Raw genomic sequence first — 23,331 nt, forward strand, 5'->3', positions numbered from 1 at the left:
AAATAATCAGCAATACTAATCACAATCATCACCATTTAAACCTGTGAGGTGTCAGTACACTGTATCATCCAGTAATTTAAAAATAAATTCACAGCCGCGTTAGCATTTATCATAAAACTGCTCATTAAACTGCCGCATTTTTTAGGGACCCACCCTCTCTGTCTGTCAGTATCATACATAAATGAATATTTATTGTTAAACTGTGATTTCACATTAGTGCATGACAGCCTGACTTACTTCACGCGCATGCGCTTTTAAGACTGTCGTTTTGCAATGGCTGACATGGACTGGCCAAGCTGTGGGAAGAGTTTGAAAGGTGTCATATTGGACATGTGTGGTGTGTTATATGACAGCGGGGAGGGAGGCGGGGTTGCCATTCCTGGATCAATTGAAGCAGTGAAAAAGTAAGTGACCAGGAGGTGAGTTGTTTGAGATTTTAGCTTTTTGCAGCTTCAGAATACCTTACGAGCAAAGTGCATCCACTCGGTGCTAACGTATGGATACCGGTGTTCCAGTTTAACTAGATTCCGGTTTAACTGGTTGAGTTTGTTTACCTTTTCCGCCAGATGTTGTGGTTGCCAGGTTCGTAATTTTCACGTAACTTGTGTGTCTGAAGTGTGACCAGACAATGTAGAAAACCTCGGCGAAAAAACGTTAACATCACCAGTTCATGTAAAATGCACATGTCGAGATCACCTACAGACAACAACAGAAAATACACTGGCCAAAAAATAAAAATGAAAATAAGCAATATTCATACTCTAGCGACAGGATTCGAACCCGTACATTTGGGTAATATATATATCAACCATCAATGTTACTCATTACACCACCGACCGGCTCAAACAGCGCCCTGCTTGAACCATATTGTTGTCAGTTCTTGTCAGCTGTTTACAATCACCGTTTGACATGGATGAAATAAACCCCACCCATGTTAACTGGTGATATTCACAATATGACACAGGCAGACGCTGCCAACGCAAGCCTCAAAAACGAATGCAAAAGCCATGTGTTATGGACAAAACACCAGCATGACCACCTGAAAGGATATCGCTTTGTTTTTTTGCCTAAAAAAGTGCATATAGTGACCATTACAAAGCACATATCAAACGCTATGAAAATAGCCGCTGTGAGATACGAACCCAGTCATGCTTTCAAAAGGTAGCCTATTAATCCACTGCCTTACCGCTAATGGCCTGAGCTACTGTTCAGACGCTGAAGTAGCCTATATAGACCAACTCGGCCATAGAGCCAACACCACGTTTGCCGCACAAATAGCAAACTGGTTCCCCATCCGCAATGACTTCCCCATCCCCACCTCAGTCCCCATCCTCACCTCAGTCCCCATCCCCACCTCAGTCCAGCCCTACATTTCCACAAGCACAAGAAATACAAGCAGACACTCTGGAAACTCGTAATTATGGACTTATTTTGTCGATTGTTGATGAAACTGGTGGCTGATGATGAGCAGGGATCAGCCATCTGCAAATGGACATAGCGCAACAGCTCATCAAGGAAACGGGTTGGTTTCTACTTTGTTTTCAGTTGTTATGCAAGTGCTATTTATTCCAGCCAATAACATGGCTATCTGTAATCAGATGATTTGTCGGAGCTATGTCGGGTGTGTGGCGAACATGACACCCATGACCAATGGGTAAGGCAAGTTTGGAGCACTTGAAGTTGATTACTGTAATGTTTTGTAAGCTTTGTAAAAGCTGGTATCACAGCCTTTGTGTGGGGGAACCACCTGTGGACAAAGATTACTGTCCTGCATGTATTTGACGGCCAAACAATAAAAAAAATCCCTTGCCAAACCATGCTTCTAGTCCTCCAGTGATGAAGTTGTAGCCAATTGTGACAGTTTTTCTCAATTGGCAGCAGCTACAAGTAAATAGTCAATAATAAATATTCAGCTTGTTGCTTCAACGTCTGAACAGTAGCTCAGGCCATTAGCGGTAAGGCAGTGGATTAATACCTTTTGAAAGCATGACTGGTTCGTATCTCACAGCGGCTATTTTCATAGCGTTTGATATGTGCTTTGTAATGGTCACTATATGCACTTTTTTAGGCAAAAAAAACCAAAGCGATATCCTTTGAGGTCATGTTAGTGTTTTGTCCATAACACATGGCTTTTGAATTCGTTTTGGAGGCTTGCGTTGGCAGCGTCTGTCTGTGTCATATTGTGAATATCACCAGTTAACATGGGTGGGGTTTATTTCATCCATGTCAAACGGTGATTGTAAACAGCTGACAAGAACTGACAACAATTAGATGGTTCAAGCAGGGCGCTGTTTGAGCCGGTCGGTGGTGTAATGAGTAACATTGATGGTTGATATATATTTCCCAAATGTACGGGTTCGAATCCTGTCGCTAGCTAGAGTATGAATATTGTTTATTTTCATTTTTATTTTTTGGCCAGCGTATTTTCTGTTGTTGTCTGTAGGTGATCTCCACATGCACATTTACATGAAGTGATGCTTACGTTTTTTCGCCGAGTTCTATTTTTTCTAATATTGTCTGGTCACACTTCAGACACACAAGTAAGGTGAAAATGACGAACCTGGCAACCACATATGATTCGGCCTGTATAGCGTCATATGACGCTCAAGGAGTGGAAAGCGTAAACAAACTCAACCAGTTGAACCGGAATCCAGTTAAACTGGAACACCGGCACCTCCTTGCAAGACTTCCTTTGTGGGTCTGTGTGCATGTATCATAAAACCCGGATGCATATTTAAACAAACACACAGTTGTCTCCGTCTCAGTGTTACTTTGTTGGCTCAAACTGTGCTCCATCATCATTACGACTTTTTGGCTTTTTTTAAAAAAAAGGCTCAAGGCATCGGATCTGCAGCTGCGCTTCTGCACCAATGAGACCCAGCTCAACAGAGAGGCGTTTGTAGACAAGCTCAAAAGGCTGGGCTTTGACATCTCTGTGTCTGAGGTCTTCTCTCCTGCTCCTGCAGCCGTAGCTATCCTTAAGGAGAGGGGGTATCGGCCTCACCTGCTGGTTTATGATGGTAATGCTTTAAATTGTTCAAGACTTGTTGCATTTGGACTGTACCTCCCCTCCCTCCCCCCCTTTTCAATCCTACCCTACATGGACTTCCGATCAGAAACAATTATTTTTAGATCAACATAAGTGTGTTGAACAATAAGGCTTTTGTTATCGCCCATACATCCTATGAAAAGACAAAAGCAACCCTAACTCTTCGAACCCCATACACATATATTGTTTAATACAATTTTAAAATCTAGCATTCAGAAGTAGTTCAGAGAATGACACATGCTGAATAAACTCAATCAAATATGAGTGTCTTTGTCATTGTAATTAAACAACATGCATTGTTGTGACCTAGACAACAATGGAATTCTACAGCACAGAAAAATCATATTTTGGTTATTCAGATAATAGCCTACTTCTTGGTTTTGGTCTTCACATTAGATTTGTTGCCTAGTATAAAATGTAAAATTTCAGCAGAGGTATATTTATCACCTTTGAATGACCGACCCTAAAAACTATTTTTTATTCCTCTCCAGGACTTCTCCCAGAGTTTGACAGTGTTGACACAACCAACCCAAACTGCGTGGTGATTGGAGATGCAGCTGAAAAGTTTTCCTACCAGAACTTGAACGAGGCATTCAGGGTCCTTATAGGTCTGGAGAAACCAGTGCTGTTCTCGTTGGGCCAAGGGTAAGATAATATAAAATAGTCATTGCTATATTTGAACATGACTGTAAAATGTCAAAAATACTTTTGATGTTACGCTCTTCCTAGGAGATACTACAAGGAGACAGATGGTTTAGCACTAGATGTCGGGGCGTATATGAAGGCTCTGGAGGTACAGTAGGTGCATCACTTGTATTCATTAAGAAGAGCAGTTTGGTACACTTAAACAATGACTTGTGGTTCACTTTTTGTTCCCTTTAGTATGCCTGTGATTTAAAGGCGGAAGTAGTTGGAAAGCCGTCACCAATATTTTTCCAAAGTGTACTCAATGACATGAGGCTCCAACCGCATGAGGTACGTAACAAAAGGGATACTGTAATAATAACAACATATTTAGCTTTGCTGAGGAGAATCCTCTATGAGCCCTGCTGTCTTGATCGCTATATGGTAGAGGAACAGGGAAATGGAGCCTGATTTTTTTTAAATGAACGACATTTATAATGAAGGAAAGAAAAGACTACATATTCAATGTTGGCATTTGTTTTATTTTTTATTTATATATATTTATTTTCCTTTATTTATGCTGGATGCCCTTACTATGTATGATTACCTTTTGAATAAAGATTGTTTGTTTGAACTGAGAAGGATCTTCACTAAAAAACAGTTTTGCAATCAACTTGAAAAATAGTAGAAGAAATAGAAGCAACATGTGACCCTTTTCTAGGGACCTTACGTTTTAATTGACAGAGCACACAGTGTTTTAGTCATCTTTTGCATTTTTAGAATTACCCAAAAATAATAAGTATTGTCATTTTAATCAGGCTGACAAACCCTGCTTGCACAAGTATTATGTTAGCTCGGAACAGATTTCCACACCACAGAATGACTGTCCTAGTATATTTTTAATTCTAATGACCTTTCCAGAAGCCACCTGATGTGTTTTTCCACCAGTACGTACTTTTTTTTAGTGCTGAGCCGTTAACTCTCCAAACATGTTGACTATTTTCAGAAATACCTGTCACAAATTGAACACATTTTTTAAAACCTGAACACTGTTACTCATGCTGGAATTACAGAACAAAGCCAAGACTCTGTTTGGTTTAGCACTCGCTTTTTCCTCAGCAGGTGTCTGAACATGTGTTTTAATGTCTGCTGGTATCTGCTTTTCAGTATCCCGAGTATAAAGTATGTGCTGCAGTTTCTCTAAGCATATCTATTTTTGGAACCGGCAGTTAGCACTCTTTGCTAATCTCTGCCAAAGCCTCACTCTTTTTTCTGGATTGCTTGTCTATAATTTCTACATCTGCTCTGTTCAAGGCCTTCTGTTATTCACACTGGCTTTCATGCAGAGATGGTTGAACATGGTTTTTCCCAAAATACAAATACAAAGAAGTGTATAAACTGAATAGTATCTAATTGCAAAAGAAATTACCAAGTTTTTGAGAAGTTCTATTCCTCTCACACTTCATTTTTTTCTTCTCTTCACTTTCAAAATGTATTTCAGAATATTTTTTTAACTGATAGGCTGTAGTGCCAACTTGTGCTTGTGGGACAACAAGCCCAAAGTCAGCGGATAGGATCACTGTGAGGTTTAACTACAGAAACACAAAGAGATGTGCTGATGACAATATTACTGACTCTGGTTGAAATAAAGAAAAGTAAAACAAACTAATTTTAAACTCCGTTAGCAAAACATCTGCACAAAAGCTCTAATAATACTCCCCCTCCTCTCTTGTAGGCACTGATGATCGGGGACGATCTGGTGAATGATGTGGGTGGAGCACAACACTGTGGAATGAAAGGCGTACAAGTTAGAACTGGCAAATACAGGTGGGTGAGGTCCTGAATACACAAACGCTCAAATGATTCCTTCCTGAGTTACATAAAGCATAACATAAAACATACTGCATAAACATTTCCCCACATTTTATATTCACATTTTTAAACTACTTCGAGCATGTGGTAAATCAGAATTCAAATCAGTTCAAGGGATTACCAGGAGAGGGCGCCCCCACACCAGTATAGTGCATCACAGTTTCCTCCATACAGGCTTCCTGTGAGTGATCCAACTCATTCTTCAGTCGCTCAGGATTGTTTATTTGATCCTCCAAAAATAGCTTTTCTTCCCCCTACATCTTGAATGTTACTCCCCACAAGGTCAAAGTCACCGAAGGATTTATTGTTCCCAATCTGGAGATTACTGGGGTGCCATTCTTATAGTGTAACTACAGAAACATATGGTTGATTATTTTAGTAGCTATATGCGGTGACTGAGAGTAGGAGTAATGGAACTACACATTATATAATGTATATGTTTTTCATTATAATGTATGTTATGTAAGTCAGGAACTAGTGTTTTAATGGTGTTTATGTAGGTAACACTACCTAGGCTTTAGGTTGTATATGTGTGCTTAGGAAATACTTATAGTGTTCTTTTCATTTATTCATTTTTTACCTCAATTTTGTAAAGCAGTCATGTAAAAAGTATTTAGTTTCTTAACTTTAGAAAAAGTATCAGTTATTTGATACGTTAATCCTCCTTAATGCTACTTCTACTAAACTGCTTTGTAATTTTAGGAACATTACACTTTGTAGCATCATATTATCTTTTTGTCATGTCAAAAATGTAAGAATCTAATTTACTAGGAACTTCAGCTGTTAAAAAATATTTTGTGGAATAATGAGAAATCTTTCTATAAATGAAATATTACGAAGAACAAGTATAAATGGACAAAAACAGGAAAAACTGACTCAATTACACTTCAAAACAGTCATTAGGGAACGGAAATGTTTTACAAAGAACAGAATAAAATAAAAGCAATTTCTTGATTATGTTGCTGTTTTGTTTGGCTTAAAACCACCGATTAGTCTGAAGAGCATCGTGCTTGATGACCTGCTCCACTGCTGATTTCAGTCATGCAGGTCTCGGGTCATGTGACCAGAGAATGCTGAGTAATCTGCCTGAGCATCAGTCTGCTCTAATCCTGTACTAAAAGCACAGTCACTCAGTTACTTTTGCGTGTATACTATCACGCCAATCTGAGGGGGTGTGGGGTGTGATTCCCCTTTCATGTGCCTTTGTATACTTTTGCTTGGATATACTGTATGTGCAGGATTGTGAAACCTATATGTGTATGTGTCAGTGTGTGAGTTCAGAACCAAAAGTAGTAATGTTTCAGTCACAACAAGTATACTTAACATTTTCTAATGCAGACTCCCAGCAAGCTATGCAAAACTCTGCAATCTACTCCGATCAGCTTAGATCAGCTCCAGTGTTCAGACACTCTTAAAAAATATCTGATATACTAATCTTAATGCAAGAAAAAACACATTAAATTACATCACTATACATTCAGGGTTTTTTTCATGTTTGGAGGAGAGAGCAACTGGTTGAAATAAGTGGGCTTTCTCTTGCCGAGGAACATATGTGGAATCTGTATTGTGTTACATGACGTGTTGTGTTTCAGCTGTGGCGGCGGAGATTTATGGACTGATTGGTGAATGGAGTTAGTGTGGTGAAGCACGTGCAAACACACCCATATAGAAAGTTACAGCTATGAAGTTAACAGTACAGTAAAATGAGAATGTGGTGTTTATGAAGCCCAAAGTTCTATTTCCAGGACTGCTAAAAGGTGTTGAAGTTATATCATCAGTTGTCACTTCTTGACATTTTTTCTTCAGTGTGAGTTTTAACAGAAAACACAATCCAGCGCAAAACAGGAACTAAAATGTATGCATTAAATTTGACTTTATAGCTCCGAAGTGAACTGTAATTTATCATTTAAAACAGACGCCTTGTAATGTCGTAGATCCTTCACCAGACCTATTATACAGTACTGTATACATTCCCAGAGAGCAAGAGGAACAACAGTGACAGTAACACTGTTTCTGTGCGTCTGTGAGTGAGAGGCAGACGTGAGATTTAACGTTATTTAGCCAAGCAGGCCCAGTGAACCCGGGCTTGCTGGGAGCAGCTATAAACCCTCAGTCAGATCTGTGAAAACACAGCTGTTTCCAAGTCAACCAGATGCTGCGCAGGCCTCCAGTTCCCATCTCGGAAAAATAGGCTGCTTCAAATATCCCAGGCCCGCTGACAAGACAGGAAGGGAAAAAGATACAAATCACAGATAAATCTAATCATATCAGCTTATTTTGAAAGCCTTTGACTTGACTTACTGTTAGGACTGCATCAATTCTGTCCCAAGCTCAAACCTTTTTATAACTTTTACACTTGCTGCTTTCTTACACCCTTATTTAAATAGATAATCAGAGTTTCTTCATCTTGTGAGATGGTACATCATGTCTGTTCACCTTTTCTGTAGTATGTATTAATTATGTGAGAAAGAGCTTAAAACACTAATTACTACTAAGACTAGAAATAATATTCTTATCTCTTTCAGGGGATAATTTTATGCAAATATATGAAGGTTTTCCTAGGGTCTCACAAGCAACGGTTTTACTTCATATGATGCAGAGAACATATTTGTGCTTGCTTTATTCCTGTGATGGCTCCTGCAGATTTAGCTCAAGAGCAGGGGGGCAAATGAAGTGGTATTGCAGTGCCCGCCAGTAATGGCTGTTGAGAGACTATAGGCGTAATATAGGGGTAATTGTAATAGGTGAGTGTTCTGCTAGCAGTCAACTTTCCCTTGTTCTTAAATAATGAGCCAAAGTTAGCACACTTTGCTCAGGGGAGCCAGGGAACCCTTTGCTCTTTAATGTAGAACAGGTTTTCAAAGAGGGGCCTACTCCAAAAAAATGGCTGGAAATAGGGAGTATGGCGGTCTGACTGCTGATGTTGATCAGCTGCGTGGGAACGGTCTGCCAACACTGTGCTGTAGTCCAACCGAGCTTTTCAGTTTTGTGTTGAATGGTCGTCACATCGTTAAATCTGTAAACTAATCTCAGAACTAAAATACCTGATTTGTTTCATTCCACAGTATCTAATGCGCCTCATAAGGAACATCTGTACTGTACCAATCTGTTTTGATTTGTTTGCATAGTTTTCAAATAGATATTTTCAGATGTATATTCATACTTAACAATTACCACAAATGTTAGAGGGGCCCTATTATTATTCCATGCTTTAATGTTCAAAAAGGTCTTTATTTTCATATCACACTCTGCTCTGATTGCTTAGCTTCCTGCCTCAGCTGTGAGTGGTTAATCGCCTAGAGATGTCCAGCCCCATAGCCCTATAGCAAGTGATTTCATTATGTCGCTGAAGTAAAAAAAGGACTACAATCCAGGGGTTTTAGGCAGAGGGCGAATATGTGGGAAAGAGAAACTCCCTCTGGTGGACATTTCAGAATTCAAGCCTGTCGACCATTAACATGCACAAAAACCAACAGGGAAAACCCCAAAAAGCATTATAGGGCCGCTTTTAAGGAAAAGCTCTTGGACTGTTGTTGGAATTTAAAACTAATGCATTCAAGAATTTAGGATTTGAATTGTTATAAAGGTGTCTATAAGCAAAATGTGCTGTCGAAGGAGTGTTTATTGTTTTTTCCTGGCCACTTGGGGGCAATAGTATCAACTTGTGAATTAAATATGTCTAAATGTTAGCAAAGTGTTGCGTAACACATCTGTGCGGCTTCTGCTTAATGGTCAAACTGTTATGACACTAAAAGAGCAGTCAGACTATGAGTATGCTGTCCTTTCCTCTGTCTCTGTCTTTGACAGAGTCATCTCCTGCGGTTTGTGGCCTCCACTGGTCCTTGGTTTTTGTTTCTGTTCTCTTATCTACAAGGAACTGCATCGGCAGAGAGCCGTGTAGCTTTGAAGCTTCATAAAAGCAGGTTCACATCATGCTGTTCCTTCATGCTCTATTTGTAGACCAGTTTAATTGCTTCTACTAGCCGACACAATTACTTTCTAAACCTTTTGGTCTTGGCATGCTGTCTGTCTCTTTGTGATAATCAAAGAAGTTGGATTCCAGGCTTTTGATTTAAACGTACACTCTCTGGATTGGCATTTGTTATTCTGCCGGGAAGAAAACAGCATAGTGATGTGTCAGATACTAACATAGTATTGATAGGTATTTTGAATGAGGGCCAATGAGTTAGAGGAAACCCTTACTGGATTCCCGCTGGAGTCTGGCAGAGTGCACAGAAAACATTTTCACACAGCAGCAACTTTCTTCAAAATGGTTTTCATCGTTAACCTTTCCCTGTGGTCAACGCTTGACTGCTAATGTGAGTCCTGGGGAAAATGTTTGTCCAAGCAAGCCAGGCCAGATTAAACGTCTCCAGAGAGGACTAGTCCCCGATGGTATAAACTATGAACCAGTTTACCGAAACCGCACCCTTGTTCGTGCCCTTTCTGTCTGCAGCCGTCACTGAGGTACGAAACAGGAAATGAGCATTGTGGGGGGGCTAATCGCCATTTGTTTACTATACAGATTTGTGTATTTTAGGAACATTTATTCAATGCTTTGAGAAAGTTGCACATAACAGAGCTAATGTTAACATGATTGTAGCAGAAGATGCCAAGGTTAGTTTTTTACTGTATTAATGCCATGTTGTTGGATTATTATTCCCACTTGGGAGCTTTAATGTGCATCAACACATGAAACCAAAGACAAACAAACAGTAGCCCTTTTTTAATTAGCTTGATTGATTGCATTATCTGTAAATATTGGATTCCCCTTCAAATATTACTGCAAAGTAGTTTTATAGCCATTTCCCACTCATTTGATGACATGTTATTTTAAATCTGAGAGATATTGTAGCTGTCAGCTCTCTTGCTTGAAATTAAATCTATAAGTAATATAATCAGTGTGAGCGATACAATGTGAACATGGCCTTAGTATGGTAGCCTTTAATGTTAGCATGATTGTGTTTGTGTTCTTCTTAGAATAGTCTGCCTACAAACAGTTAGACTGTTGCAATGTAAGTAATTGTGTTATATCAATGTGTTTTATGGCTAGTACATTTTGTAACGTGATATTATGGTTGGAACACATCTTATCTTTGTAGCTGTTGTACTCATGCAAAAACCTGTACGATTGTACACATGCAGTATTGAATCACATCAGTTAGAAAACACAGTTCTCACCAGATGGTCGCTATGCAAATATTGATAGATATCACTGTAACTGCTTCTCCTGGGATCATCAGTAGCGTTGGGTCTGAGAGGGATGTGGAATGATAGTCAAAAGCATCTGACTGCCATATTGAGTTTGTCTGATGTGACCTGTTACAGTAGATCTGCTTATAGACACCAGTCCGAGTGTGAGAGAGAAGGCACTGAGCTTTTTACATCTTTGGCCTTATTAAACATTCTAGTGCATGGTCTATTGTGCACGGTTCAAGTCCATTCAGGGAGTGTAAAACTTTACTTTTGCTTGTTAAATAATCTGGGAGTAAAATTAGCTGCTGGGTGCAAACGGTTGGATTATGTTTACTAAATAACCAAATTAGACTTGAATTGAGTTAAACCAAAGACATATTTTTCTTTCTGAATGATGCCCTTAAGTAAGAGTGTTCATCAATTCATTAATGTGTTCTGTTGCATCAACATAGCAATGTAACAACATTCTGTCTGGCCAAACAATTTGACATCATACTGGGGGATTTTATTATTAGTTTTTCACTTTCTAGGCATGTGTGTGTGCTGCTTCATCGCTATCTGTTAGCTAGCCATCTAGTGTGCTACTGCCTCAAAACAAGTCTTTGCTATCATGTCTAGCTAATTACAGCACAAAGAAATATTTAAACAAGGAGCTGAGCCATTTTTGAAGCTAGTATTTAATATTGTTGTTGTGTTCAATTCATTAATAATAACCTTGCTGTGCTTCGTCTGCAGTATATGGGAAAAACAATATGCGAGTTAGAACACATTTCAAAATAAAACAGCTTGTCAATACCATCATACCCATGGGTGCTTCTAACACAGCATGGTCACTGGGCGTGAAATGACAACTGTGTTGGTCTTAAACTAGCAAAGTGCACTGCATGGAGTGTTGGTTAGGGCCCCATATAAGAGATTTCTTGGCACCAATAAAGTATAGCATTGTCCCTATCAGTTGAGTCCAAGTCAGGTCCGGAGAAATCAGTCGTTGTGTCCAGAATGTCTACCCCCCCCCCTGTTCCAGCAGCCCAGTCTGAACCGACTGGGTGAGTGTCACATAACCTGTGATTAGTGGGGACAGCTAGAGCATGTTTCCACAGGAAGCCTTAATGAAGTCATGCAAATGAAGCCATTATCAGTGCAGCGAATGGAAGGACTTCTCATTAGCAGAGCAAATGTCCCATCAGCCTGAGCAAACATATGATAGGAGTTACAGCTCACACAGTGGAAAGTCATGCAATCAGCTTAATATGATATATAGTGGCGATCTGTGTGTTGAGTCTTTAATTGTGAGCACACGATTGTGTTTAAAGCGGTCAAATTGTATTATCACTTCAGAAGTGCCATCTAGCTCTAATTTAAACTTAAAACATTTGCCTGGATTTTAATTTAGCCCAGCAAGCAGGAAATTAAAGTACTACACAAGATCTGAATCCAACCTTTTTTTCTGGAGTTTGTTAATTGAAAAGGATTTTTAAATGATCTTGAAATTGATTGTTGTATTTGATGTATTGTTGGTTCAGTGTCTGCTTTTCTCTTATATTACAGTTTCTGTTGGTGTAAGGTTTTTTTCTAACACAATTAGAAACGTTATACATTTACTTTTATTGTACACAGGGTGCTCATGCATAAAAGAGTTAACACCCTGAATACATTCAGGTTATATGATTGAGGGTAAGAGGGTTCATGGAAAAGTGTGATACTTCACCGCATTAAGAATGTCGACAGAAAGCTGAAGCTGTCCCCCCCCCTGACATTAACAGCCTATCGGATCTCCGTTTTGTGAATCGAACAGACATTAGACTGAACACAGTGCAGCAGTGTTAGGTTTATGGCTAGGCTTTGTCCTTTGCAGATCTGTGACACTGAACCTTGGCAGGGTGACTGTGCATGGCTGTGGTTGCAGCTTAATCTCCTTTACAAACTGTGCGCTGCCCCCTGGGATGGCTCCCAGGTACATACTGTATTTCATCCTAGCTTATCTTTCCGTCATCCACTGGTGTCCTATAGCCTCAATGGCTATGTTAATGTACATGGTTTCAAGTGTGTGCCTGACAGACAGGGAGTGATTGTCTGTTATATATGTGACCATATTTCAATGCCTTGTTTGTACGTGTCACATACATGATTATGACATTTCTTTGAACTTGTGATTAAGCCTTAGATTATCTTTTTGGAGCTCATTTTTCGAACAACAGGATACATTTGTGTCTGAGCAGGATATGCTTGAGTTGCAGTTTCTCTGTACTCTGTCTTAACCTTTGTGAACTGTTTGTCTCTGTAGACAAGCATGCAGGCATTTTATAGTGTCTATTACAAAAGCACAGTCCCACCCTGTCCTGTTAACTGCTGTTAGCACATTCGTTTTGTCTGTGTGGGAAGGAAGTGGAGTTATCTCATTTCTCTCTTCTCCGCTGAGGGTGTGGGCTGTGAGCTTAGAAGCTTGTCAACTCGACAGCTACAGCATTTCTGAATGTGTCATTGAGGTCGGTTTACCTCAGAGTTTGCTCCAGCACAGAAAGCCTTTACTCTAGTCCAGTGAATCCTACTACAGTTTATCCAGAATTTAGCCTTTGAACTGAAGCTGAATCTGCAGGGGCCCTCTTTTGTGTCTGGGTCCCCCCTGGATCATCAGAGGCACCGAAATCATGAGAATTGTGACCTGTATGGTTTAGTTTGTTCTGTAGCAAACTGATCACGGTTGGGAACAGTGTTTGGCTTGTTCCCACGGTAAGACACTTAAGGCTTAGAGAAACAGAGACAATATATACATTACCACTCATCTATCTGTATGGACCAATCGGCTACCTGCGGGTCTCAAAACGTTCAGCCAATGTGGAAGTGCCTTAAAACCTGCATTCTCTCTTATAGCAAGCAGGGGGCAACTCCACGGTTACAGAAAAAAGTCAATGAGAAAATGACCGTACTTTTAAAATGTATTGCCTCTCTAAAAATGTTCCTAATCAATGTTTGGTCTCAATCTCTACTTCAAAGTGTTCTGCAATACAGAATAAATGTTCCTTTTCTAAAAATCCGTCCTAGTTGGATTAAAAGAAGGATAAAGCAAGTTATGCTTTAGGACGTGGCTACTCGTGATTGTCAAGTTACTCATAGGCATTGTCAGGTTACTGGTCTTCGCATCTCCTTTTTCAGTCAGCAGCAGGGATTTTGTCAGGATATGCATGGTATAATAAGAAAATACATGTTGCATAAGGTTTTTATTTTCACGCTGGATTTCCCTCCTTTTTAACAGATAACCAGGAAAGCTCTGTTTTGTTTATAGGAGCTCTTTCCCGGCTTGCATGCTCCCACCTTTTCCATTCCTGTCCCGAGAGGTGGGTGGGTCCTTCTTTTCAAAACATTTTGCAGTGCCTCGTGATTGCAGCGATTCAAATTTTCATAATGAATGAACTTAAGTGCAATAAGTTCCCTCTACCATAAACACACGGGCTGGATTACATCAGTTGTGTCTGTTAAGGGCAGCATTTACCACAATTCCATAGAAACCCAAATTAAATTACAGTCCAAGCTATGTGTTCATCCCATTCCCATATATCAAAAAGGGCAGCTCTTTGGAGAATGTAAACACAATCAATTGTGGAAATGTTTTCCTCATTCAGCCAGCACTCTGGTGTTGGCTTGAGATGGAAAACTGCTATCTGCATCTATTTTTGTCTCTCTTCCTAACTGAATTGTAAAGTGTTTTACTTATTATTTAAGCAAAAAACATGGCACAAACATATGAAGCCACTTGGTTTATCGTTGTTTGCAATGAATGTTAAAAAATGCATGGATAAATAGCCAATTGAGTTGTCATTTGTCATCGCCTACTTACTGATAGCGTGTGCCAATTCCTCTGTGACATGCCATTCATTGTAAACATCCAGGATTGGAAGTTGGGGTCAAACTAATTTGCGTAATTTTTTTAGCGCAAGGTTTTTTAGCGCAAGGTTTCTGGATAAATCGCAAGCATTAACACGTTACAGCTGACTGCTAATAAGTTGCTATTCATTACTGAGTCATGGTTGATCAACACTGCTGCCATTTTCATTACAACAAGCTTCAACACATTTCAAGCCTGGGGGATGATAGAATTTAATTCTCACACAAAGGTTATTAGTTGAGTAATTTTGAGTCACTTAACACAGATAAGGGATCCTTTTAGGTCGCCATGATCACACGTTACCTCGAGATAAATCTGAGTTAAGTACAACAAAGCTAAAATAAGAGCAGTAGATACTTGTTCTCAGCTTGAATGAAAGATGTTAAGATGTTGTAGATTTAGCTGTGTGTTGGAATCAGCTAGACGTGAGATCAGAGCACAGATTGAGTACAGATTTTTAGATGGATGTGGCAGTAGCTCTTCAGAGAGGTTAAAGAGCTTGATGAGACTCTGGTGGGTAACGGAGCCTGGCTTACCATCCTTCTCCACCCTAGGGTGACAGTTTCCCCTGCCTGCAGGTTCCTCTAAAGCCTGCTGTGCATTATAAGTCAATGAGATATTAATAATTAACCAGAGTTTTTTTCACAGTGAGACTAGACTCCCACGGCGAGACAAAGGAGCCTGCCGGGCCTTGGCCACTGAGCCCTCGATGGTACTTTTCCACCCATGAGAGAGAGAAAGAGAAAGAAAGAAGAGGAGTGAGAGTGGGAGAGAACCGGAGAGCTAAAGCCCACAGATGGCAGGCTGAAACATAGCACTGCCTCTTAAATACATGAACACAGGCCCTTAGTCGTTTCAATGGGGATCCAATCCCTCCTGCAATTACCAAAAGACAGGCTGCTTGGCTGGGGGGAATTGGGCTCTTGCCTGGTTTGTGCTGCAACCATTTTTTCTCCTAATTGTGTGTGTGTGTGTGTGTGTGTGTGTGTGTGTGTGTGTGTGTGTGTGTGTGTGTGTGTGTGTGTGTGTGTGTGTGTGTGTGTGTGTGTGTGTGTGTGTGTGTGTGTGTGTGTGTGTGTGTGTGTGTGTGTGTGTGTGTGTGTGTGTGTGTGTGTGTGTGTGTGTGTGTGTGTGTGTGTGTGTGTGTGTGTGTGTGTGTGTGTGTGTGTGTGTGTGTGTGTGTGTGTGTGTGTGTGTGTGTGTGTGTGTGTGTGTGTGTGTGTGGTTTTATTTTCTGTATGAGAAGCAGGTGACTCAGCAGCCTCTTGCTGCTAGCAAAACACTCATAAACAGGGAGATACAGACACATACACACATACACACATACACACAAATGAATGCTCAGCAACTCGCAACACCACTGCTAATAATAACATGCTGATAAAAAAAAACAGTTTAGATCTGGGTCACATGAGGCTCTGCATATTGAGCACAATGCCGACGGAATAGCTGTGAAACGATAAAGGGAGGTAACCTGTATAAGAATTTGATGAAACAAGTAATATTTATTATTGGGTTTAAAGCCGATTGTTTTGTTTTTCATAGTGAAATATTAACTTTTCATCTTAGCATTAGACTTTTAAGGATTAAGAGGAGTCCATAGATTTAGAATTGCAGGCATATAACATTGTATGTCTCACTCAAAGTTTGTATTATCCAAATCGATGCAGCAGTATTTTTTTATTCCACATATCTTTCCCCATTAACCACGATGCAACTTGACCGCAGACAATTCAGTCACAGATTTGAGGGTGTTATGTTAGAAGCAGCTAATCTAGCCTTGAGCAGCTATCCTCAAGAAGAGATAAAGAGCAGGTTATAGAGCTGTTGGGCTCAGATACATTTTCATTATCAACAATTTGAAAACTATAGTGTTTTTCCGTTACAGGCAATACCCTCAATTCATTTACTTCATTTAAACAGCATTGGCGTTTAAGCAGCACCTCGTCTGATATATGTCACTGTTTGGGCGTAGTCTCAAGAAAAAGAAACACCCTTGACCACACCTAGATGCTTTGCTGAATGACATCAAAGGTTCAACTGAATTGTATATTCAACCTAGATTAGGGAAGTCCGAACTATGGCCCGGGGGCCTAATGCGACCCATGTTCCATTTTGGCCCGCAGCAGATTCTAAAAGTATAATGGAATACGGCCCACAAATGAAACTTGTGCTTGTCTTTATATTGTTCTTCTAAAATATCTATCTAATAAGCCCACTTAACATATAAATTCAGTCAATTAAAGTTGAAAACATGTTCTAACATATCTTAGTTCATAAAAAAAGAGCCCAATATCTTATTTTCATTAGAAGCTTGAAAAATAACCTTCATATTTCCCCTTTTATAAGCATTCTGAAGCTTCTGTTTTAAGGGATGAGCTGCCAACAATATAAATGAAACCCTATGGAAAGCTGGGATGTAGGCTGTTTATTTTGCTTAAAGCATTTCCAAGTATCAAGCATAATTGACCTACATTTGATTGATTGTTTTAACTTCTAACATAACTTATGAGGCAATATACCTTTAGTGAGTGGCCCAGCCCTTTGTGTTTTCTCTATGTGTATCAAAATCTATCAGCTTGAAACTTGCTTGATGTGTGAAAGCTATCAAAGACAATGATGTTATCTGCCTTTATTCATCAGGTACAATAAACCAAAGTAAACAAGGCATTGACGTAACATCCCTTTTACGATCCATATTTAGAACATGACAGGTGTTCCTGATGAAAGGGTCACAGAGTTAATTTAATCTTGCTGTAGGTGTCAGTCCGACAAGAGCGTTTGGGAACCACTGGCCGACTGGATGAGTCTGGTACTTGATTTTCATATATGGAAATCAATGGCTGCGCTAAAGGTAAAACAAACACACATAGTGCTTTTATTATCTCTGAGACAGAAAGTTTATGCAATACATCCAGTTTGTTTGGCCACGTGTCCAGAGGGTAGTTTTGATGGTTCAGGATACTCTCTTTCTCTTTCTTACGCACACTCACACACATTACAGCACCCAGGAGGTTTTTTAGAGAGAGCGACAGGATGGAAAGAAATCAAATGGCTCATCGTGGTGCAAACAGGGAATCCCCTTTGTGTCCTGCTCGATTGGAAATAACCGTTTATCTGTGTGAAGTGTGAAAACCATACGGCAGCTGTTTACTGATCATGACTCAACATTGTTCAGCCTTTGGTAGCAATAACCGCTGCTTCATGGCCAAGACTTCAGCAGAGGATGTGAATGCTCCAGCTTAGCATCTGCCTCTTCTGTTGCCATAACATGCACGTAGCATGGTGGTTTCCCCGAGTTTCAGTTGGGCTGTCTTTGCAAAAGGTTGCAGCTGTATTATTTTGAAAGAAGTTATCTTGTTCTGTAAATATCAGCTGAAAAGAGAAAAGCTGTAGGAGATGGCGAGGGTGATAAAACCAGAACATCTCAACTTGTCTTCTTTTCCTCCTTCTGATAAAGCATCAATATATCCTGTGACATTTTGTTTATAAACGAGTCAGTGAAGCTGTGATCACATTCTCACCCTCAAGGCCAAGACTGGCATCTTCAGCGAGCAGTGTCAGTAAACACATGCAGTTACACACGTTCTCCCCCCTCAGGGTGAGAAACACTTTGTCTTGCATCTAGATCTGATGTCACCCACAAGGCTTGGCTGAACATACAGTAAAGGCTATACTTATCGCCAGGTAGTGTTCCCCTTCAAGTTATGGTTATATAGTCTGCTTTACTGTGAGAAAACACAGTATTTTGGCTATCGCTTGTGTGCTATGAAAAAACGCATTTCTACACAATGACCTGGCCTGAGTGTTTTTCCGTCTCTCGCTGGCGGGCCTACTCATTCCTCTCAGCGTTGTCGTAGCTCTCATAAATGTGATTCCCTCAGTTTATGTTTATTTGGGGCAGGGGATTCAAAGTAACATCATTAAAATGTAGGTCCTATTAAGCTGCATGCACATTACTATGTATTGGTCACATCCCTGTTGGTTATATTTTACACTTGTTCACCCTGTTCCGCTTTTTGAAGTCATTTATTGCATTTGTGTCACTTTCAACACACTTTGAACCCTACTTTTACGTATTCATATTACGTACTTTTGCTTTCATTTTAGCCAATTCACATGCAATTTTCGGGGGATTTTGCCACTTTAGAGCTGTGCTACTTGTCTCTTCTTAGTTTAAAAAGCAGAAGCACTAATTGGAAAGTAGCATCATTGCTAACAATAGCTAACATCAGTCTTGCCATCTTCGCAGCAGTGTTTGTACTTTTATAATCTTGAGTGTTGAATTAATTTCCCACAAGGAGCTTTCAGTGTTGTCTACAGCCAGTCATCTACCATGTCAACAAGATTAAAGATATTTTCACAAAAGTTTCTTAAGAATGGGATAGCCTGTGTTTTGAAATCCAGCTGTGTACACTTTCCTGCTTGGTTTCCCAAAACTTGTCACTGTTGTTAAACCCATGACATCGCTCTGAGTGTCACGTAATGTTGTGACTGGTTGACCTTTTAATCTCCACGCTCAAGTTTGCCTTATTTGCTTTATTTGCACTGTGTGGTTACGAGAAAAGTGTAAATTGAAATCGTATGTATGTGACATTTTGGCTTCCTACTGCGTGCACTTGTGTGTGTGCTGGTGTTAAGCATTAACCAATGGGAAGGTTGTCGTGCCTTTCACCCCGGGGTCAGCTACCTCGGCAAGGAAATAAAAAAGTATCTGCCCTTATATTAAGCAAGTCTTTATTTCTGTGTCATAGCTCATCGCTCTCTGCCTTTGATGCACAGATGACTTCTCACACACAAGTGCACATATACTGCATGAGTCATTCGTATCCACTTTCATTTCATATCCTTTTAAAACACATGTTTATGTTTTATAGAGCTAAGTATCATGTTATATTTCTACAAATGACATTCTAAGCCAATATATATTTTATAACCTTGGCAGTATATACCCATATCTCAACTGATGTACAGTATGTACCTGCTTTTTTAACCATATGGAATCAGCTTTTTTGACTATTATATTTGACAGTTAATTTTGTGAATGAAATGTGAAGAAATTGTAAAAAGGTCAAATTTTTCCAGATCCGAGTGACTTCTTCAAATGTAATTTAGTCCGACCACCAGAAACATTGCAAGCTTTTTACCACCTTAATGGTGAAGTGTTTTGGTCTTTCAGCTTGTGGGCAGCTGTGTTTTAACTAAATTCTTGTTTACTTCCCACCTCCTGCCTCGTATGTGACCTCTCAGGGAGCAAAGTTATCTCTTGAAGTGTATTGATATTGCATTGACCTGAAGGACACGCAGCCAGCCGCACATTACCTCATCTGTAACACTAGCTGCATTGTGCTGAATTTTGCATGGTCACATTGACCTGGTTACTCCTTCATTATTCATGGCCATGCGAGGAAAGCAACAAAATGAATACACATACACACTTGCATGCATTTCTAAAAGGTGCATGCGGGCCATAAGAGATTTTAAGGGAGCATCAGGTTGTAGAGACGGTGAGGTCGATGCTGTTTGCTTCACTGCGTGAAACATAAGAGCCATATGACTAACTTACTTGTGTGGTTCGTGCCTTTTACTTGCGTGTGTGAACTCAATCAGTCCTCGGGGCAAAGAAGGGTGTGGGAGTAATCCAGCACAGGACACATAACACCAGGGCCATTAGCAGGCCAGCTCACATAACCCAAGCGCTGGTGGCTGACAGACGTGCGTAAACACATGGCACCGCTTCACTGTATTCACCACCTCTCCTCACCCCCCCACCACAGGCCTCTTCTTTCTGATGCTACACTTGGGCGGCTCACAAATATTTGCCATGGTCCTCTGCAAGAGGCCAGGATTAATGGTGGTGTGTGTCGCACACAGGGAGGGACAAAGCTTCCCCATCTGGAGCTCCAACCCGTGACTGGGGAACAGAGGCAGCACACAGAGCCCAGCCGCGGGGACCCAGGGAGTGGGGGGGGTCTATAGGCACCACTTCATAAATGAGCAGGAGTCCTGGGCAGTACAGCAGATGAATGGATGGGGCGTCTGTGTCTTTTGATGTGATGGGGGGGGGGGAAAGGGTCCTGAATGCTTGGGCCTGGTGCCACGCCAAATGGATCACATTTCCCCTACCAGCTGATTAAACAGCCATATCTGCATCCATCACTGGGCCCTGGGCCAAACAACGGCAGCAGCCAGGAGCGAATAGGCAAGGCCGCCCGATGCCTCCTACTGATTTTTTACTATTTAGGAGAAATTATGATGATTGGTTAGTGGTTTCTGTTGTTTCTGGCTTATGACCTCTGTTAATGTGTGTTTAATGGCATTGCATTGCAATCCATCCAATAGTTGTTGAAGTATTTCAGTCTGGACCAAAGTGGTGGACAAGCAGTTAACCAACATCGCTATACCTAGGGCAAAAAAAAGTTAAAACAAACTTAGTTTGTCGTGCTTAACTATGTTTCTCTTAAAATAACTATATCCTGCAAATGCATCCTTTCTGATTCCCACCGCAAGGTTGGAAACCATTGGTCTGAGGCTAAAAAATATGTTAAGGTTTTATTTTAAGCAATTGGGTACTTTTGGAATTAGCAGTTCCCCAGTTGGCCTGTTTAAGTTGCCTGCAGATATATTAGAAAGGTCTGGAACACTGTGTGACGGCTGGTGATAGAGACAGAAAGCATGCACTATGCTGCAGGGACTTTTGGCAAGCAGCTGCACAGACACCTCTTAAAGTGTGAAGATATCTACAACGCAAGAATAATTCCTGAACTTTTAATTTTCAGGCTGTTGTTGATGATAAGTGAGCCCTCGTGATTTTATTATAGACCCAATATGTTACTAAAACCTTCCCCTGAAGCTTAGACAGCCACTGGGTGTAAGTCTGCTTGGTTTATGTTTAAGCGCTGCCTTTCCTGAATCTACGTAGACCATCGTGTCCTGCTCTTTTTCAGTTGGAACATTCAGTATTGTTAATGAAGCTGATACCATCAAACTGTTGCTTCTTGTTTACAGAGCCTTGTGTTGTTCCTGTTTTTTTCCCGTGCAGCATGTCCTTAAGTGTGTGCTTTTGCTTCTCCTCCCAAAGGCCCAGTGATGAGAGGCACTCAACGGTGACGGCTGACGGCACTGTGGACGACCTGGCTCAGGCTGTGGACATGATCCTAAAACAGAGACACTGAGTACAAGGCAGGACTGGAATCCCTCCACATACTATAACTAGGTGAAACAGGCTGGTGCTCGCTAGTATTTTTAATATAACTGTTTCCATTAGGATAGTTTTATGCGTTGAGGTATTTCAAATAACAAGTCAAGGCACTACAAAACAAAAATACCTTCCATATACTGGCTGTAAACTAGGGGAAACACCCACCTATCTGGTTATACCCATAGTGTGAAACAAACTAGAACTACATTTGCAGACCTTTTTAATTCTAGTCTACGAGAGATAAGCTTTTATCGAAAACTCTAGGGCGGCACTATGCATTTGTGAGTAAATGATGAGCATACTGTAGATAAGATACCTCAAATATGTGCCTTTAACCAGCAGCTGAATGACAGTTAGGCCTTGTGTTAAGAGTCATTGATAATGTTATACACTCATATTCGAGATTTGACAGTATTTTAACATACAACAATCAATGTAAATAGCTGAATATATGAAGGTACTGTTGTAGAAACCCATTTGCTTCACCCTAAACATGCACAACCTTTTAAAACAGCAGGGGATATTCAGTAATTCAAGTATTACATAAATAAAGCTGTTTTACTAGCTGCTGAAAACATTTGTCTTCCTGAATTTCACAATTTGTCTGAGTCACAGAACTTGTTTTTTGTCTTTAAAGGTCTCAAAGCACTGGGGAAAATTTAGCTTTGGCACAGATTTGAACTACAATTTATATTGGAGCTGCTTTTGTTTTACAGAAAATGGAAATGGGAAGTGAGCTGGTCTGGGAGATGATAAATGCAGAACCCAGCCGAGTGTGATGAATTGAGCTCATGTTTCCCCCTCTGTAAACAAAAATGAAATGAGCTCTCCATCATCTGAGAGAAGAATCGCAAATCTACAAAAGCTTATCTTTATTTACTTGACTGTAAGCAGCCTCCGCCTAGGGGATTGTCCCGTCATTGTTGCGTTGTTAATTGTCGCTCATTAGCGGGGTGCATTCACTCCACTGTCTGTGGTGAGGGTCAGATAAAATGATGACGGGGGAAAAAATGGTTATCGGGCTTTTGTGTGCCAGCTGGATCATTGAGGCCTCTAGAAGTGGGGCATAAAACAAACGATTCTCCATTGCTGCCCCCAAGGTTTCAGTGCACCAAATAGATTCAACAAGAACAAAAGCCCATTGCCAAGTGATTCATTGAGGCCTTTCTGGTTCACTTCACCATTTGCTGACACAAGCTTGAATGTTATTGGGCAATTAAAGGTAATGAAATGCTATGAAGTATTATGAAACTATGCCTAAGCCGGGTGTACCACTCCTAGATGTGAATGGGAAATAAATATTAATGTACACAGCAAAGTATTAGCAGCTGCAACCCAGTTTTCTAACAGCTTACACATTGTTTAACTCACTGTTATGTCTATTACGTTACCGCCCATTTGCCTTGTATGAAGCTATTCAACATGTATTTGACTACTCCCAAATAAACTCAATTGACTTTAACAAAGTCATTTTTTTCCAGTTAGTGTAGTAATTCTGAGGGGATA

At 40.4% G+C, this 23,331-nt stretch overlaps 1 protein-coding gene across 2 annotated transcripts; it reads left to right on the forward strand.

Annotated features, from left to right (window-relative positions):
- The first annotated feature begins 238 nt into the window (after window positions 1-238).
- Window positions 239-23,290, forward strand: lhpp (phospholysine phosphohistidine inorganic pyrophosphate phosphatase). Of its 2 annotated transcripts, none has more exons than XM_063892502.1 (7): window positions 239-404; window positions 2,833-3,020; window positions 3,541-3,694; window positions 3,779-3,842; window positions 3,932-4,024; window positions 5,409-5,500; window positions 21,706-23,290. In XM_063892502.1, exons 1-7 carry the CDS (start codon window positions 274-276, stop codon window positions 21,797-21,799), a joined length of 816 nt encoding a protein of 271 aa, XP_063748572.1. In that variant the 5' UTR covers window positions 239-273; the 3' UTR covers window positions 21,800-23,290. The 2 variants fall into 2 exon arrangements, with proteins under 2 accessions (XP_063748572.1, XP_063748573.1); XM_063892503.1 differs by lacking the exon at window positions 239-404 and adding an exon at window positions 1,620-1,654.
- The last annotated feature ends 41 nt before the right edge of the window (window positions 23,291-23,331 follow it).

Source organism: Eleginops maclovinus, chromosome 10, assembly GCF_036324505.1.
Source record: "Eleginops maclovinus isolate JMC-PN-2008 ecotype Puerto Natales chromosome 10, JC_Emac_rtc_rv5, whole genome shotgun sequence".
Classification (NCBI taxonomy): domain Eukaryota; kingdom Metazoa; phylum Chordata; class Actinopteri; order Perciformes; family Eleginopidae; genus Eleginops; species Eleginops maclovinus.